The sequence below is a fragment of the Myodes glareolus genome, chromosome 3 (assembly GCF_982192425.1).
Source record: "Myodes glareolus chromosome 3, mMyoGla1.1, whole genome shotgun sequence".
NCBI classification, from domain to species: Eukaryota; Metazoa; Chordata; class Mammalia; order Rodentia; family Cricetidae; genus Myodes; species Myodes glareolus.
Window position 1 is genome coordinate 61,026,980 of NC_142028.1, and position 18,386 is coordinate 61,045,365.

The window sequence follows — 18,386 nt, forward strand, 5'->3', positions numbered from 1 at the left end:
ACCTGCACAGGCTGGAGCCCATTTAACTTTCCCCCACAGAGGGGAGAAAGCACTCCTTCTCGGGAGGTCCTGTGCAAGGTCTTTCCCCTCCCTGGGATGTATCAGCCATTAATGGATGTTTGGTGCAGAGGGCACTTTTCATTGGTCCTGAAGCAGCCTGCATTCCTGTTGGCCTCTTGGCTGACCTAACTAAACTTACTGGTTCACTAAGCTGGACTCTTAGGTTTGCTGCTGGTGCCCTGCCTTAGGTGGGCAGACATATGCTCATATCTCCCCAGGAAAAGTTAATGCACCAGACTGCAAGGGTGTGGTAACATGGGTGCCACAGAGTAGTCATGAAAACAGTGCATCGGATAGTACATAGTGTCAGCATCATTGTCATTAACATGACAACATCATCACGAGCTACAAATAACATAGGGAGGGGAGAGAAGAGCTGGGGAGATAATTCATTCTATAAAACTGCTAATCACACAAGAATGAGGACTCAAGTTTGATGACCAGAACCCACATATAAAAAGCTGGATTTAGGGACTGAAAAGATGGCTCACAGGTTAAGAGCACTGGCTGCTCTTCCAGAGATCCTGAGTTCAATTCCCAGCAACCACAAAGAGACTCACAACCATCTGTAATGAGACTGGTGCCCTCTTCTGGGCCTACAGGCACACATGCAGGCAGAACATGTATGCATAATAAATAAATCCTTTTATTTTATTTTTTGTTTTTTTGTTTTGTTTTTCGAGACAGGATTTCTCTGTGTAGCTTTGGAACCTGTCCTAGAACTCACTCTGTGGACCAGGCTGGCCTTGAATTTACAGAGATCTACCTGTTTCTGTCCCCCCAAGATTAAAGGATTAAAGGTGTGCACCACTACCACCTAGCTTCCAATAATTTTTTAAAAGGCTCTGGGTTCAGTCCCCACTACAAAAAGAAAGAAAAGGAGGAAGAAAAGAAGAGGAAGGGGAAAGAAAAAAGAGAAAAAGATATTGAATATAAGGGTTAGGAATGAAGTTGAAGGTAAGCTTGCCAACCACAGAAAAGCTGGGCATGTTGATAACCGCCTTCAATCCCAGCACTCAGGAGTCACAGGCAGGCAGATCTCTGAGTTTAAGGCCAGCCTGGTCTACAGAGTGAGTTCCAGGACAGTCAGGGTTGTTACACAAGAAACCCGATCTCAAAAAAACAACAAAATCAAAAGAAAAAAAAAACTTACTAAAATTCAGTGGTTCATTCTTAAGAAGTCCTTTTTGAGACAAGATCTCACTGTGTAGCCCCATCCAGCCTAGAACTCAATATGCAGACCAGGCCAGCCCAGAACTCATAGAGATCTGCTTGCTTCCACCTCCCTAGTGCCAGGATTAAAGCAATGAGCCACTGCATCCTGCATCCTGTTTTTGTCTCTGTCTTTTACACGCACACAAACACACAGAACTCCTGGGAGTTGGTCCTCTTCTAACAGCAGTAAAATCCCTCCCGTCATGTGGCCAGCAACTTTTAGCACACTGAGCCATCTCTCTGACCCAGAGGTCTCTGTCTTGTTCACACTGTAGTCTAGTACAGGTTTGGGGAGAGGGGCCCATCCTGTCAAGGCCTTGGGAAGCCATTCTTCCTGAAGCACACAACACTGAAAGGCCAGCCTGGAGGACATACTGCTCCTGTCAGCCTTGCACTGAGCAAACCTGCCATGTAACCACATCGGGAGCAAGGGAAGGAACACAGGTAATCATGAATAATTTCTTACTTTAACCATGTTCCAAATATTGCACAGGACATAATGTATGCTGAGAAATTCTTGGTTGTTTATCTGAAATTCAAATCCTGTACTTCTGTTTGCTAAACCTGGCAGGGCCTATGAGGAAGTGAAGCTTGGCCCAGCATTCAGGAAGATGAAGACTCAGATATTTGCATGTCAATGCCTTTCTGAGCCAAATACCTGTTTTTTCTTACAGAATACTTTATCCCAAGTCCCTGTCACCATCGATCTTCGCGCAGTCTCTCAAAGCAATCGTTGGTGACAACTGACATAAATACACCCAGTGTCCACCGGTAGGGGTTGGGTGAGAGGGTAAGATTTCCATTCAGAAAAGGGAAGCAAGGGAGGGTGGGGCTTTGGAACAAAATCCTGCTGAATTCTCACTGGTCAGGCATAGCAAACTCTTCCTGGGGCTAGGGGAAGTTCCTCGGTTAGCCCCTGATTTTCCTATTGGAAGGATTCTTTGGCCCATTGTTGGTTTTGGCTTCCCCTCCTTCCCGGGACATGGAACTCTGGAAGTTCTTCTATGACGACTGGATGGGCCTTGAGAGTATGGTCTCCTTGGGAAACGGTCAGCTTTCACCACTGGCTTCCTATATGGGGGTCTACAGTTAGCTGTAAGGTTTAGTCAGCTGGAGGCTGTGTGGGGATGAGGGTTAAAACAGTTTTCAGGCTGGGCAGTGGTGGCGCATGCCTTTAATCCCAGCACTCGGGAGGCAGAGGCAGGCAGATCTCTGTGAGTTCGAGGCCAGCCTGATCTACAAGAGCTAGTTCCAGGACAGGCTCTGAAGTCACAGAGAAACCCTGTCTTTCTTTTTTTCTTTCAGGGTCAGCAAGATGTCTCAGTGGCCACTTGCAGCCACTCCTGATAATGACTTGAGTTCAGTCCCCAGAACTCACATGGTGGAAGAAAACCAACAACACATGAGCACTAGAAGGCAGGTATGCACATGCAGACACACAATAAATAATAAAATCTAATTTTCCATTACAAATGTATGTATTTTTTTTCCCCTCGAGACAGGGTTTCTCTGAAGCTTTGGAGCCTGTCCTGGAACTAGCTCTTGTAGACCAGGTTGGCCTCAAACTCACAGAGATCCACCTGCTTCTGCCTCCCGAGTGCTGGGATTAAAGGCGTGCGCCACCACCACCCGGCTCCAAATGTATATAATCTTTTTTTTAATATTTATTTATTTATATGTATACACTATTCTGTCTGTGTATCTGTCTGCAGGCCAGAAGAGGGCATCAGATCTCAGTTCAGATGCTTGTGAGTCACCATGTGGTTGCTGGGAATTGAACTCAGGACCTTTGGAAGAGCAGGCAATGCTCTTAACCGCTGAGCCATCTCTCCAGCCCCCCAAATGTATATAATCTTTTAAAATGTATTTAATGAATGAGTCCTTTTGCCTGCATGTAAGTCTGCACACGCATGCAAGTGGCCAGAGAGGCCAGAAGAGGGCGCGGGATCCCCCGGGGACTGGAGTTCCAGACCTCTGTGAGCTGCTATGTCAGTGCTGGGAATAGAACTTTTGCTCTCTGGAAGAGTCAACTGTCCAGCTCCATATACATATTATAAAGACCTCTCTGCTGCTAATTACTACTGTTTTAGCTCTGCACTCCAAATTCTTCTTTTCCCCACCCCTGTTCCCTTTCCTGCTATGAGACACTAACTCTCTGCAGAGAAAATCACGTAACCGCTTTCAGCAGCTAAGCTTAGTGTTTGGCTCTGCTAATAAAGGCCGCGAGAGGGCGATAGTGAGGCCAGAGGAGGAAAGACGTGATTTGCTCCTAGAGCTGTCTTCCAGTGATGTGAGGGCTAGGGTCCGAACACTCCTTCTGTCTTGCAATTACAGCTTCTTCCTTCCTGCAGTTACTATTGAATGAACTTAGGAGGTGTGTTTCCCAGCAGCAATCGCAGAACCAGCTCCACAGCATCCCACCCACAGACACCAGCGACCAGCTAGGTACAATCTCCTTTGGAGGTCTGGGTCCACCGCAAGTGCGAAGACAAGGGGCAAAAGCATTAGACTTTTCCAAGGGTGGAGCGGCTCTGTCCAACCCCTCCAGGGTTCCCTGGTTCAGCAATTCTAAACTCTTGGCTTCACTCCCTGGTTCGGATGCACAGGTGCTTCCTGCTTGCTTTCCTTTTGTTGTTTTGTTTTTTGTGTTTTGTTTTGTTTTCCGAGACAGGGTTTCTCTGTGTAGCCCTGACTGTAGACCATGCTGGCCTCGAACTCACAGAGATCTGCCTGCCTTTGCCTCCCAAGTGCTGGAATTAAAGGTGTGTGCCACTATGCCCAGTTCAAAGAAAGGGCAGTTTTATGGCCAACATTAGACTCTCCAGGATATAGTGCCAATAAAAGGCCTATCCACTTTCATTACGGTGGGTGCTATCATTGCCCAGTGACCTTGAAATGCTGATCATCTTGTCTCCACCTCCCAAATTCTTGGATTATAGGTGTGTGCATCACACCTGAACCAAGGCCTTCTGGGTACTAGACAAGCATTCTGCCAACTGAGCTCTCCTGGCCTCTCCTAATAGTTTTTCACCTTTATCTACCCATATAGTTATAGTCCTCTGTTACAGTTATTACTTTTTTTTTTTAAGACAGGGTTTCTCTATGTAGCTTTGGAGCCTGTCTTGGCACTCACTCTGTAGTGCAGGCTGGCCTTGAACTCACAAAGATCTTCCTGCTTCTGCCTCCCAAGTGCTGGGATTAAAGGCATGCACCACCACTGACTGGCTTATTGCTTTTTTTTTTAAGACAAGGTCTCACTATGTAGCTTTGGCTAGTCTGGAACTCACTGTCTAGATCAGGCTAGCATCACAGTCATAGAGATGTGGGCTACCATACCTGGCTTATAGTTAACGATTGTGTACTTAATTACTATATTACATTTTCTCTGTAAATTACTGCTGTGGCTTCTGTTGCACTGATGAGGCCTCAATGGCTATGAAAATTGGTATTAGGAAGGGTCCCAAGAAAACAGATAAGAGTTGGAAACCAGCTTAGCCATGTCACAGAGTTTGGATGCTAACCTCCGTGCCAAGGCAGCATTCAATGCTCTCAGTTCCTGCCACACAGCATCACAAGTAACCAAATATCAGCTGTGGTCATTCGTGACCGAGTGCCCACCTGACAGTGATAACCAACCGTAAGAGCCACTGACAGTCATCTGATTGCATCTGAATCATTGCAGAAGAAAGAAGCCAGGATGCTGATAACACGCGTCTGTAAACGCTGAAGTGGGAGGATTAAGAGTTCAAGGTTGGCCTGGACTACTCAGGGCATTGCTCAAAAAGGCAGAAAAAGAGAGACAGACAGACAATGCACTCGGATCCTTCCACCAGGCCCAAAATAGCGTTTTCTCCTCCCTCCCTCCCTCCTCCCTTCCTTTCTTTTTGTTTTGGTTGTTGTTTTTGAACTTTGTTTTGTTTTGAGATGGAATATCCCTTGCAGGCCTGGAATTTGTCATAAACACCAAACTGAAAACAATTCTCTTGCTTCAAGCTTGTGACAGAGGCTTGAGGGATGGCTCAATGGCTAAGGGCATTTGTTGTTCTTGTAGAGGAACCTAGTTCAGTTTCCAGCATCCACAAGGTGGCTTAAAAGTTGTCTGTAACTCCATTTCCAGCGATTTGATGCTCTCGTCTGACCTCCATGGGCACCAGGCACACATATGATTCACATACATACATGTAGGCAAAACACTCATACATAAAATAAATGTGAAAAACATAAAATAAATGTGAAAACTATAAAAGTTGCTGGGCAGTGGTGGCGCACGCCTTTAATCCCAGCACTTGGGAGGCAGAGGCAGGTGGATCTCTGTGAGTTCAAGGCCATTCTGTTCTAAGTGGGAAACAAAAAAAAAAAAAAAAAAAAGGAAGGGAGGGAGGGAGGAAGGGAGGGAGAGAGGGAGAAAGGTTAGTTGAGGCCACTGGTATAGTGTTCATGTACCTCCAGAACTACAGTAGGGTCCTAGAGTTTGCAGCCCAGGAAGTGGGATATACAAGATAGCTTAGGTATATATTCAGTTGTTTCCCTTAAGTTTTAAAATTTATTTCCATTTTATGCATGCAGGTGTTTTGTCTGCATATGTGTCTGCACCAAGTGTGTGCAGTATCCTTGAAGGCAGAGAGGGATTGAAGTTTCAGACCATTGTGAGCCACTTTATGGGTGCTGGTAATTGTTCCTGGGTCTTCCAGAAGAGCAGCCCAGTGTTCTTAACCACTGAGCCAACCCCCTATTCTATCTATCTATCTATCTATTTATTTTGGCAGCATACGTGATGATATTCATCAAGATGATAAGAAAATAAAGAATAGGGGCTGGAGAGATGGCTCAGTGGTTAAGAGCATTGCCTACTCTTCCAGAGGTCCTAAGTTCAATTCCCAGCAACCCATGATGGCTCACAACCATTTGTAAAGAGGTCTGGTGCCCTCTTCTGGCCTTCAGGCATACACACATACAGAACATTGTATACATAATAAATAAATAAATATTTAAAAAAAGAAGAAAAAAGAAAATAAAGAATAAAAATCACAAATTCTACTAGGCAGTGGTGGTGCACGTTTAGTCCCAGCCTTGGGAGGCAGAGGCAGGTGGATCTCTGTGAGTTTGAAGCCAGCCTGGTCTACAGAGCAAGTACCAGGACAAGCACTAAAGCTGCACAGAGAAACCCTGTCTTGAAAAACCAAAAAAATAAAAAAATAAAAAATAAAAAAATTCTTTTCTTTCTTTCTTTCTTTCTTTTGTTTTTGTTTTTTGAGGCAGGGAGTTCTCTTCATAGAGAACCTGTCCTGAAACTCCCTCTGTAGACCAGGCTAGTCTTTATTATTTATTTATTATTAAATTATTTATTATTTATTTATTATGTATACAATATTCTCTGTGTGTGTCTGCCTGCAGACCAAAAGAGGGCACCAGACCTCATTACAGATGGTCGTGAGCCACCATGTCGTTGCTGGGAATTGAACTCAGGACCTTTGGAAGAGCAGGCAATGCTCTTAACCTCTGAGCCATCTTTCCAGCCCTCCATAATTTTTTTTATAATTTATTTATTATGTATACAATGTTCTGCCTGCAGGCTAGAAGAGGGCACCAGATCTCATTACAGATGCTTGTGAGCTACCATGTGGTTGCTGGGAATTGAACTCAGGACCTCTGGAAGAGCAGTCAATGCTCTTAACCTCTGAGCCATCTCTCCAGCCCCAAATTTCCCATAATTAAGTGACAAATGACTACATTTAACAAGTAGTCTAGGGCTGGAGAGATAGGTAGGTAACCCCGAGGTTCAGGCTACTCTTACAGAGGACCAAGGTTTGATTCCCAGCACACAAATGACGGCTCACATCCATCTGTGACTCCAATTCCAGGGGATGTGAGCCCTGTTCTGGCCTCTTCACAGATGGTGCACAGGCAAAACACACTTACACATTACCTCCCCCCACCACCACCATGATTCTGACCCATAGAAAAAGGACTGGTAGAAAAGACCAAGAAGATGCCCCCAGAACGTGCAGATGAAACTGTGGATGGTACTCCAGAGTGTTAGGAACTGAATTGCCTCTCCCACTAATCCATATATTAATTCCAAACCCTTCCATGAGTGTCTGGAGATAGGTCCTCGAAGGAGGTAATTAAATGAGGTCATAAGGAGGGAGCCTAATCTGATAGGACTGAGATTTGTTCTCACAAGAGGAGGAAGCCCCTGGGGTGCATTCACAGGTCTTGTGGGGATAGCCAGAGAGAGGCCCCCAACAGAGGGCAGCTCTGCTGCCCAACAGGCTCAACCATCTTGAAGTTCTAGCCCCTGACTAAGGGAGAAGCTGCTGTTCAAGCCACACCCCTTATGGCAACTCCACAGGCTCATGACTATGGGAGCCATTCGAGGTCCTAGGGGATGGAAGCGATTGCGTCCATATTTAAGCTACGTTTGGTCTGGAGGTGAGGCAGCTGGATCGTGGAGACGAATGCACCAGCGGTGACTCCCATTACAACCGAGTGCCATAGCACTCTTGTGTTTGTGATTCGGCTGCCGACCTCACACGTGATTGCTTTCTTCATTAGAAATTAGAAGCTGGAGAGATGGCTCAGAGGTCAAGAGCTCTTCTAGAGGTTCCGAGTTCAATTCCCAGTAACCACATGGTGGCTCACAACCATATGTGAGATCTGGTGCCCTCTTCTGGCGGGCAGGCGTACATGCAGTCAGAACATTGTATACATAATAAATAAATTAATTAATTTTTTAAAATGCTGCTTAAAAAAAAAAAAGAAAGTAGAAGCAATGCCAGGAGTCATTTGCTTTTACCTTGAAGACCATTATCAAATTGCAAAGGACGCCTTTGTTCCCAGAGCTCCACCAAGTCTTTGGTTTTCTGTCACATCATAGAAATTGGGACTAGAAGCCGGGCGTTGGTGGTGCACGCCTATAATCCCAGCACTTGGGAGGTAGAGGCAGGCGGATCTCTGTGAGTTCGAGGCCAGCCTGGTCTACAAGAGCTAGTTCCAGGACAGGCACCAAAGTTACACAGAGAAATCCTGTCAAGAAGAAGAAAGAAGAAGGAGAAGGAAAAGGGGAAGGGGAAGAGGAAGAAGAAGAATTATTATTGGCACTGGAGAGATGACTCAGCAGCTAAGAGCACTTACTGCTCTTGCAGAGAATCTGGGTTCGATTCCCAGCACCCATAGGATGACTTACCTATAACTCCAGTCCCAAGGAATCTGATGCCCTCTTCTGGCTTCCTTGAGCATCGGATACACACATGGTGTAGACATGATGTGGGCAAAACACTCATACACATACAATTAAAAAAATAAATCTGAAAAAAACTTTACATGTCGTAGAAATATGGGAAATTCTCAAATAGACCAGGCTAGCCTCAAACCAGAGGGTCCTGCCTCAGCCTCCCAAGTGTAGACATTACAGGCTTATGCCACCACATCTGACCCTTCTCTTTTGTCTTTCTTAGTCCTGGGGACTGAACCCAGGTTCTCGGGCATGCTGGGCAAACATTCTCCCTCTGTTCTATACCCTTGGCCCCATACATCACTATTCAGGTGACATTTTGCTGATCCTAACGAAATGGAAAAGGCAGGGATTTTAGATTTAAAACAAAGTGTTTGAAATAAACACCACCTGGCACACAACTTTAATCCCAGCACTCAAGAGGCAGAGGCAGGCAGAGCTCTGAATTCAGGGCCAGCCAGGTCTTCAGAGTTCCAGGACAGCCAGAGCTAAACAGAGAAATCCTGTCTCAAAAAAACCCAAACCAAACCAAGCAAACAAAAATTATCAAAAAATTTGATGAGTCTCCTACTTCAGAGAAGCACCTGGGGGCCACATCCAGGCTGTATTCCAAACTGCTCTGGAACCTAAGCAGTCAAGCAAATTCAATGATATTTAATAAAGTCTTCATGTCAAATAGAGATGCTATATGGGGTCATGGGTAAGCCCCAGCTGGTGAATCGCCATACAGAACTCTTGGGTTTTGGAACAAATCCATGCCCTTTTATGGAGACTACTTCTCTCCTCATCCTTACTTCTGTAGTCTGGTAGCCACTGAAAGCCTAACCACAGGCCATGTGACCTGACCTGAGCTCCATGAAATGGCTCCGTGGGTAAAGGTGCTCCCTCCCGCCCCCGTGGCTGATGAGCTGAGCTTGATCTTTGGAACTCACACGGTGGAAGGAGAGACTTGACTTCTACAAGTTGACCTCTGCATACATGCTGCTGCTGCATGTGTACACGCAAGATATCAAACTAAATGCTAAGGGCTAAACTGTAAAGAAACGAGGTGTGTGGAAGGTGAAGGCATAAGTAAGCCCATGGGCAGGTAATTTTCCTTTGGCCTCAGTCTGCACGCTGCACTTCCTCCCACTAAGGAGCTCCTGCTGTCTCCAGCCCAGTTACAGATGGCTCGGCACCGCATGCAGCCACCGCGAGAGAGGGGACAGCAAACACATGACCGCTCCACTCAGGCACTACTGAAGGACAGTAGTGTACTCCCCTTGAAGATTCAAAGCATTCAGAGAAGAGCTTTGGATTACCCTGCCAGGGAAAGAATTATAAACAGCTGAGTCCTGAGGCGCACAAAGGGAATACGGGATGAACAGGGAGCAATGCTACAAATAGCAACTACTGCTTTGTGACCAGTTACAGAGCAGAGCGCCGGGAAGGCACTGGCATTTCCTGCATCCGTTATTGTATGTGTATGTAATTATGGTTTACAAACACTAGGATGTTAAAACAGTTGAAATAATTGTGGGCATAGAAATAACCCACATCATTTTCTCTTCATATCATGCAAATTTTAGTTCAAAGTTAACTTTCTTTTCTTTTCTTTCTTTTTTTTTTTTTTGAGACAAGGTCTCTCTCACTGTGTAGACCAGGCTGCCTTCCAACTCAGAGATCTTCCTGCCTCTGACTTCCAAGTGCTGGAATTAAAGGCTTGTGGAAGCCAGAAGAGGGCATCAGATGCACTGGAACTGGAGTTTCAGATGGCTGTGAGCCACCATGTGGGTGCTGGGCAGGGACCATGGGGGTCTCTGGAAGAGCAGCCAGTGCTCTCAGCCACTCTAGCCCTTCTCCTGTTTGCTTGTTTTGTTTCTGGTTTTGTTTGTTTGTTTAGATTGTCTTGTTTTAGTGCTGAGAATTGGACCTAGGGCCTTACCTATGTTAAGCATGTTTTACCGTTGAGCGTGAATACCCCTGCTCCTGTTGTTTCTCGTGTGTGTGTGTTTCTCTACCTTAGTTTAGCATTTGATGTCAGTATTGTGTAATCCTCAGGGAGGACTCACACATGCTCCTGCACTGAGCAGCTTAGGGAGGATTCTCACGTGCAGAGGCAGAGGCAGGTGGATCTCTGTGAGTTCAAGGCCAGCCTGGTCTACAAAGTGAGTTCCAGGGCAGACTCCAAAGCCACAGATAAACCTGTCTTGAAAACAAACAAACAAACAAAATAATTGTAATAGTAATAATAATACTGTTTTTCCAGAGTACCTGAGTCTTGAGTTCTGTTCCCAGCACCCACACTGGCCAGTTCACAACTGCCTGTAACTTCAGCTCCCAGAGGATCCAAAGTCTCTGGCCTTGTTGGGCATTTGCAGCCAGGTACACATGCCCACATGAAGACACAGGAACATGCACATAGTTAGAAATAAATTCATTTTGGGGCTGGAGAGATGGCTCAGTGGTTAAGAGCGCCTGCTTTTCCAAAGGTCCTGAGTTTCAATTCCCAGCAACCACATGGTGGCTCACAACCATCTGTAATGAGATCTGGTGCCCTCTTCTGGCCTGCAAGCATACACACAGATAGAATACTGAGAATACTGTATACATAATAAATAAATCTTTAAAAGAAATAAATTCATTTTTTAAAAGATGAACAGAAAAGGTGTCTGCAAATAGACATTATGATATAGACAGGAGGGAAACTGAGTGCCGAGTGGGACAGTCCAGGCTTCTGTAAAGTGAGAAGCATTAAGAAGAGGAGTAGGGCCGGAGAGATGGCTCAGAGGTTAAGAGCACTGACTGCTCTTCCAACGTTCCAAAGGTCCTAATTCAACTCCCAACATTCACACGGTGGCTCACAACCATCTATAATGAGATCTGGTGCCCTCATACATATAGGCAAACACTGTATATGTATAAATCTTTTTAGAAAATGAAAAAGAAGAGGAGGAGGAGGGCTCCAAGAGGATCCAGTTAAGGTGGGACCAGCATGTCTTGTTTGGTGACCATCTCACAGTTGGGTGGCAGCAGGAGAGGAAGAGCCCACAGTGTGGTTCACCCCAAGGTGAAGTCCGCCAGACCCGGGGCCTCCAGCGCCAAGAGTGTGTGACTCAGCAGCCTTCGGCACACATGCCTCTTAGTAAGCATTTTTGGGGTTGTTTTATATTTTATACTGAAGCCCAGTTGGCCTCAATTTTGATATGTAGCCAAGAATGGCCTTAAACTTCTGATCCTCTTGCTTCAGCCTCCAAAGTACCAAGATGATAAACGTGTGCCACTAAGGCCGGACAGTGATGGTGCACGCACACTTTTAATCCCAGCACTCAGGAGGCAGAGGCAGGTGGATCTCTAAATTGAGGCCAGCCTGGTCTACAGAGTGAGTGTCAGGGACAGCCAGGGCTACATAGCCAAACCCTGTCTCAAAGAACAAACAAATGGGGCTGAAGAAATGGTTCAGCAGTTAAGAGCACTGATTGTTCTTCCAGAGGACCTGGGTTCAATTCCCAGCACTCACATGACAGCTCACAACTGTCTGTAACTCCAAGATCTGACACCCTCACGCAGACATACACACAGGCCAAACACCAATGCAAATAAAAACAAACAAACAAATAAACAATAATAACAACAAAACATGTGCCACTGTAGTTTTGGGAGGTGCTGGTGGCAGAATAAGATGGGTTCTCATTACCCAGCTCTGTTTGCCCTGGCGAGGGACTTGCTATGTAGACCAGGCTGGCCTCATCCTCACAGAGATCTGTCTGCCTCCACCTCCTGGTGCTGGGATGACAGCGTGACCGCCATGTCTGGCCCAGTTGTGATTCTGTTTGTTTGCTGTAGACAAGGTTCCATGTCACCCATGCCGCCATCAAACCTGTGGTTAACGTGAACTCCCAACCCTCCTGCCTCCACTCTGCAAGTGCCGCATTATAGGAGTAGACCACCAAACCTGGCCGATTAGGGATTCTCACGGCCACTGCTGGCTTCCTACCCCTTTCTATTGCATCCTTTTGTCCGTCTGTTTGTAGACAAGATCTTGCTATGCAGCCCCAACTGGCCTCAAACTTGCAACCCTACTACCTCAGCATCCCTAGTGAGGAGATTCTTGGCATGAGTCCCTCCAGTCCCAATCCCGGGGTTTCTTTTCCTTGGGTTTTGCAGTATCTTTGACTCAATGGACAGACTGTACAATGACCACCAAGAATCCCGCCTTCTGATGCTCCCACCTCTTGATTGTAAGTGGCACCTGTGACTTGCTTCCAATCATCGATGAGAGCAAAGGGGGCTCACACATAATAGGGGATATATGCTCTGGCTCGGGCACCCGAGAGATGGCCCAGGAGTTCGGGTCCTGGCATGCTGTAGCAGTTCACACATCCTCTGCATGCTCCTGAACTTCGACTCCAAAGGATCTGACACCTTCTCCAGGCCTCCACGTATGCATGGGCTTGTACACCCTGCCTCCCCGTGAGCGTGCCCACACACATACACATTCATTCGCACAACACAAACTCTCTGTCTTAGGGCTAGTGACGCAGCTCAGTGACAGAATTAGCTGCCCAATGTGTGAGGCCCTGGTTCGACAGCCAAGCAACACAATATCAGGTCAAGTACTGTTTGGGCAAATCGAAGATCAATCTCCTTGTCAGTTTCGCGAAGCCCGTGGCTCCTGTGGAGAAACTTCCACGGTGAGTCACTGGATAATCTCTAGTAAATTCGGGTGGAGTCTCAGCCAAACTTCCAGGCCTCCGGTCACAGCACAAGAAAGTTCTGCCAACAACCTGAACGGCTTGCGAGGGAACTGGCTCCCATTTGACTCTCCAGATGAGAGTTCGGACTGCCCGGTCCAGCCCTACTAGCCTTGGGGGACTGCATGCAAAAGAATTGCTAAAACATTTCTGGACCTTAGGCATATGAGGTAAAGTGTTTGTGAGTGTATGTGTGTTCACGAGTGGGTTAGGGTCTCGCTTGTAACTCCAGCTGGGTGCAAATCCTAAGCTGGCCTTGAACCCTCAACTCTCAGCCCGGAGACAAAGAGCTGTCTCAGCCTCCCAGGAGCATGAGTCACCGCACTAGGTGTATTGTGAATACACCCACCTAAAAAATCTTGGGGCCGTTAGGAATGATCCCCGTTTAGGGGTATCTAGTAACCCAGGCTTGGACCCGGGTCTAGGCCTAGGAGAACTGGGAGGGAGAGACTAGAGGCTACTTCCCACATACCCCTTTGGACACTGGGCACTTTCAAAGCAAGTTGTGTACCATCCTTCCCGGCCTGTCCTCAGAGGTGGGCGGGCCTGGCGATCGGTCCCCTGAATCTCCTGCTCAGTGCCTGCCTGGCACACAGCAATCCTAACACAAGGTCTGAGCACAAATGCCCAGAGGGAGCCAGGGAGGCCGCACCTGCAGTTTCCTAGGCCCGTCGCGGGGGGCGCTGCCGAGCGAGCCGGGGGGGGGCGGGGCGACAGCGGAGGGGGCCAACCCGAGCGAGCCCGCCCGCCAGCGCCGCCGCTTCCTCCGCTGCTCGGCCCGGTCCCGGAGCGGCGCGGCCGGCCCGCGGGGCGCGGAGCCGAGGCCCGCGGCCGGCCGCATGAAGGACTGCGAGTACCAGCAGATCAGCCCCGGGGCCGCCCCGCCGCTCGCCTCCCCCGGGGCGCGCCGCTCCGGCCCCGCCGCGCCCCCCGCTCCGAGCCCCGGGCCCGCGCCCGGAGCACCGCGCTGGAGCGGCAGCGGCAGCGGCAGTGGCAGTGGGAGCCTGGGCCGCCGGCCGCGGCGTAAGTGGGAGGTGTTCCCGGGCCGCAACCGCTTCTACTGCGGCGGCCGCCTCATGCTGGCCGGCCACGGCGGCGTCTTCGCGCTCACGCTGCTGCTCATTCTCAGCACCACCGTCCTCTTCTTCTTCTTCGAGTGAGTTCGCTCCCCCTCCCCCCGGCCGCCGCTCCTTCCCGGCCCGCATCTGTGTACCTTCGGGCCTCCGCCCGCCCTGGACCCCTGCACCCATCCTCTCCACCCGGACTTTGGGTGTCCGGCTCCGGTCACCGGCCTTTGCCGGGTCACTCAGGTCCGCCTGCCCTCCTCTCCTATCTCTGGCCGGTTCTTGCCTATCCCAGGCTCTTTCTGACCCCTCTAGGCTTCTTTTATTACTGTCCTCAGACAACTAAGTTTTTGTGTCCCTTATGGACACTATGAATCTCCTGTGCGTCTTCTCGGGTCCCTCCCAGGTTCTGCAGGGTCCTGGCTTCCTCAGACGCACCCTCTCCGACCCCCCATCACCGCTTCCTCTCATTCAGACTCGCCATAGGCCCCAAGGCATCCTCTTTAAAGCATCTTTGGGCCTCTCAGACTGGCTCTTCCTTCTCCAGCGCTTTCCTTAGTTTTGCCGAAGCTTCTTCCTGACCCTCCCTCTCTTAGCTCCCTAGAACCCCAGGTGTCTCTCCAACCCTGATCTGGCTCTCTTTCCTCTTTGGACACTCTGGAGCATCTCTTGGTCACGTTCCTCCACCAGGACAGCTGCATCACTCCGTTTCATGAAAGAGACCTCAGGGCTTTGGCATGACAGATCTTAACTGTCCCTATGGGCTTTTGACCTTTTTTCTAGTGACCCGGGGCTGGCCTACCCGGCACCTCCATCTCAGGGTGGAGGAGTGGCTGCTTATGGCTTTATCAGGGTCACTCACGCATCCAAAGCTCCCACCCCACCCTTAGCCTGTAGCTGGAGCCACCAGCCGTGTGACTTCTTGCACGCACACAACTCCCACACATGCCCACCCACCCGAGGAACCCCACTTTCCCCTTCTGCTTCTCCCTGTTCTTTGAGGTTGGCTTCTTTTATTATTCAGTCTAGTTAAGACCTCCATCTCCGGAGCCATGGAACCTAGCCCAAATCCCAGCTCCACCTTCCAGTAATTGTATGGCCTGGGGCGCCGGTCACTTCTGCTCAGCAATCCCCAGTTTCCTCATGGATAGAATGGAGACTTTAATAGTACCCACCTCCGAGGGGTCTATTGAGATTGGTACCCAGTCGTGCATGCAAGCTTTTAGCTATTTTTTTCAAATTTATTTATCATTTATTTATTCTTTTGCATGCATGCTTTTAGCACTTGATGTTCACAGGTTTTACTGCTCTGTTCACCAAAAATCACTTCCTGGTGGCATGTGGTCATGATAAAGCGCTTTTTTTTTTTTTTTTTGGTTTTTCTGAGACAAGGTTTCTGTGTGTCTCTGTCCTGGAACTCCCTCTGTAGACCAGGCTGTCCTCGAACTCAAAGAGATCCGCCTGTCTCTGCCTCGCTGAGGGCTGGGATTAAAGGCGTGCTTGCCACCACTGCCCAGCTGATAAAGTTTTTAAAAAGACCAGTTCTCAGGTCATTTTCCAGGACTTGGATTGTGTGTCTGCAACCACAAGGTGAAGAATTCCTACTTTTCCACTGTCCCCCAAAATGCTCTGCCCTTCCATCCTGGGTTGGGATGGAAAAAGGCTCAGGGTGGTTTATACAGAGAAACTCTGGGACCCCAGCTTGGCCCTTAGGCCAAGTTTCATTTCCAAGTTTCATTTCTTGTGGCCTCTTGTGTGCCCTAGACATGCTTTTACCGGAGCCCTTGGGCCACTCTTCATGGTGCCCACGCCAGGGTTATGACCCAGGCTGGAGGAAGTAGTGCTGGCTCTAGTTGCCCTATGACCCCTCAGTGTAAGAGTTGGACCTGAACTTGTAGATGGATTCATGGTCCTGAGTTGCCCCCAGCCAGAGAAGAAGGGAGAACTCCCGGGCTCAGGGAGAACAGACCACTCAATTACCTCAGCCTTCATTGCCTCTTGTTCCCACTCCTGGTTGGTGACTTTGGGAGCAGGGTTGGGTTACAACCCATAGTCCTGCGGCATGTTGGTTGCCGGGGGCTTGGAGGATTCCAGAGTGGATGCACTTTTAGTGAGGACAGGGATGGTAGAAGATGCTCACTCCCTGCTGCTCTGGGAAGGTACAGGTGGCCTTGGGGGAGACCTTTCCTGCTGGTTTTGCTTCCCTTCTGGTGGATTGTGGTAGCTTCCCAGTGGGGCTTCCAGCTCTACTCTACTATCCATTCTCACAGCAGCCTCAGCCCCTTGACATCAGATGCCAGGCTCCCTGCTTCTCCCTCTAGGTGAGAGCCAGAGCTCTGCTAATGGCCTTCTGTGCCTGCTGCTTTGCTCAGTCCTTTTCTGCTGAGTTACCCTCTCAAGCTCATTGCCCTGCCTGCTCCCGCCTGCCTCAGGGCCTTCGCACTGTTTGGAGCACCTCTGTTTACACTCACGGGTCACTCATTTCTTTTCACTCTTTCCCCTTCTGCACATGCATGCACACATGCACGCCTTTGGTCATTCCGTGTCTGTCTTTTCTGCTCAAGGATAGCAAACGTCCACACTGCTGTGTGTTTAGTGCCTAGACCCAGTGCAAGGGATGCAGTCAGCTCTCAGCACAGCAGTTGAATGAATGAATGGGCAGGATCTCTTGCTGGGACTCTGGAGATGCCAGCTTGTAATTGGCATCCTGGCTGGGTGATCTTGAATCTGGCTGTGGAAATCAGAGCCTAGGACTTGGTATTGGTGTTTGCCAAGGGCTCTACAAGTCCCAGTCTTCCTTCCCCAGGTCCCAGCTTGTGCGTGAACTGGGAGAGCTGTCCAACATTGCTGGTTCTTTTGGAGGATTAGACATGAAGAAATGTGTGGAGCAGAGGGTAGCCTGCTTGGAGCCCTTGGCATTGGCAGGCTCTGGTCCTTGGGGAAGGCCGCTGCAGTCTTCAAAAGCCCTGTTCACATGTCCTGATTTTGCTCCCTGCCCCTGTGGATCCCTGGAACCTCATCTGGCCCAAAGCCTCCCGACAGATGCATCACTCAAGAGATAGCCCCACTATCACATCCCCTCTGGCTCCAGTGGGAAGGCAGCAGCTAGTTGTGGTCGATCAGCATGAACTTCACAGTCACGTGAATGCTCCTGACCTGTGTTGCCCGGGTCGTTTAAGCTTTCTAAACTTCCTCATCTGTGACGTTTGGGGCACAAGGTTAGAGGGTCACCGTGAAGACTTGCGAAATGCATGTAAAGTGCACAGCTGTGCAGTTAGCGCATAGCAACTGTTACTTAGTTAACTTTGGAAAGGGTCTCACTATGTGGTCCTAGCTGGCTTCATACTCACAGACCTGACTGGGATTAAAGGCATGTGCCACTGTGCCCCGCAAAATTAGTATTTTTAAGATAACACTGCTCTCTGTAGCCAGACTGGCCTCAAGTTCTCAGGATTCTCCTTGCTCAGCCTCTCAAATGCCATAATTATAGGCATGTAGCATTGTGTCTGGTTTGCACTTTAGATATTGATTTGATATTGTCATTATCATCATTATTATTATTACTTGTTCTACTGCGACTACTGGGGTCTGAATGAACTCAGGGCTTTGTGCATGATAGAGTGCATTCTCCCACTGAGCTATATCCCCGGTGTGTATGTATTATTTATAATGATTTATTGACTAGGGCAATACTTAGTCCTTAGTAAATTTTCACAAGATGTCAGGTGGTAGGGCCGGAGACGACAGATAGCCAAGTGCTTTCCAAGTGTGGACAAGGCATTGGGTTTGGTCTGTAGTACTGAAAAAAATATTGTAGCTACTGTCTCTCCATGAGGGGCACACCATTCATTTGGTAGGTATTTATTGGGCAACATGCAAGGGATGCTGTCTGCTTGTCACTTAGCAAGACAGAAGCAGGGAACATAGCCACACAGCAGGTAACTTTTTTTTTTTTTTGGACGGGATCTTACTCTATGGTCTTGGGTATCCTGGAACTCAATGTGTAGACCAAGCTGGCCTCAAATTCACAGAGAGTTGTTCTGCTTCTGCCTCCAGAATGCTGGCATTAAAGGTGTGAGC

The 18,386-nt window shown here is 48.5% G+C and overlaps 1 protein-coding gene across 4 annotated transcripts in view; it reads left to right on the forward strand.

Annotated features, from left to right (window-relative positions):
- The first annotated feature begins 14,051 nt into the window (after window positions 1–14,051).
- Zdhhc18 (zDHHC palmitoyltransferase 18) overlaps window positions 14,052–18,386 on the forward strand; it is a 30,007-nt gene continuing 25,672 nt past the window's right edge. For 2 of the 4 annotated variants that reach the window (XM_087904508.1, XM_087904511.1), the window contains exon 1: window positions 14,060–14,398. In XM_087904508.1, the coding sequence (XP_087760634.1) occupies window positions 14,082–14,398 (317 nt within the window). In that variant the 5' untranslated portion in view covers window positions 14,060–14,081. Of the gene's footprint in view, window positions 14,399–18,386 lie in introns of all 4 variants that reach the window. The other 2 variants (XM_087904510.1, XM_087904509.1) reach the window with 2 other exon arrangements.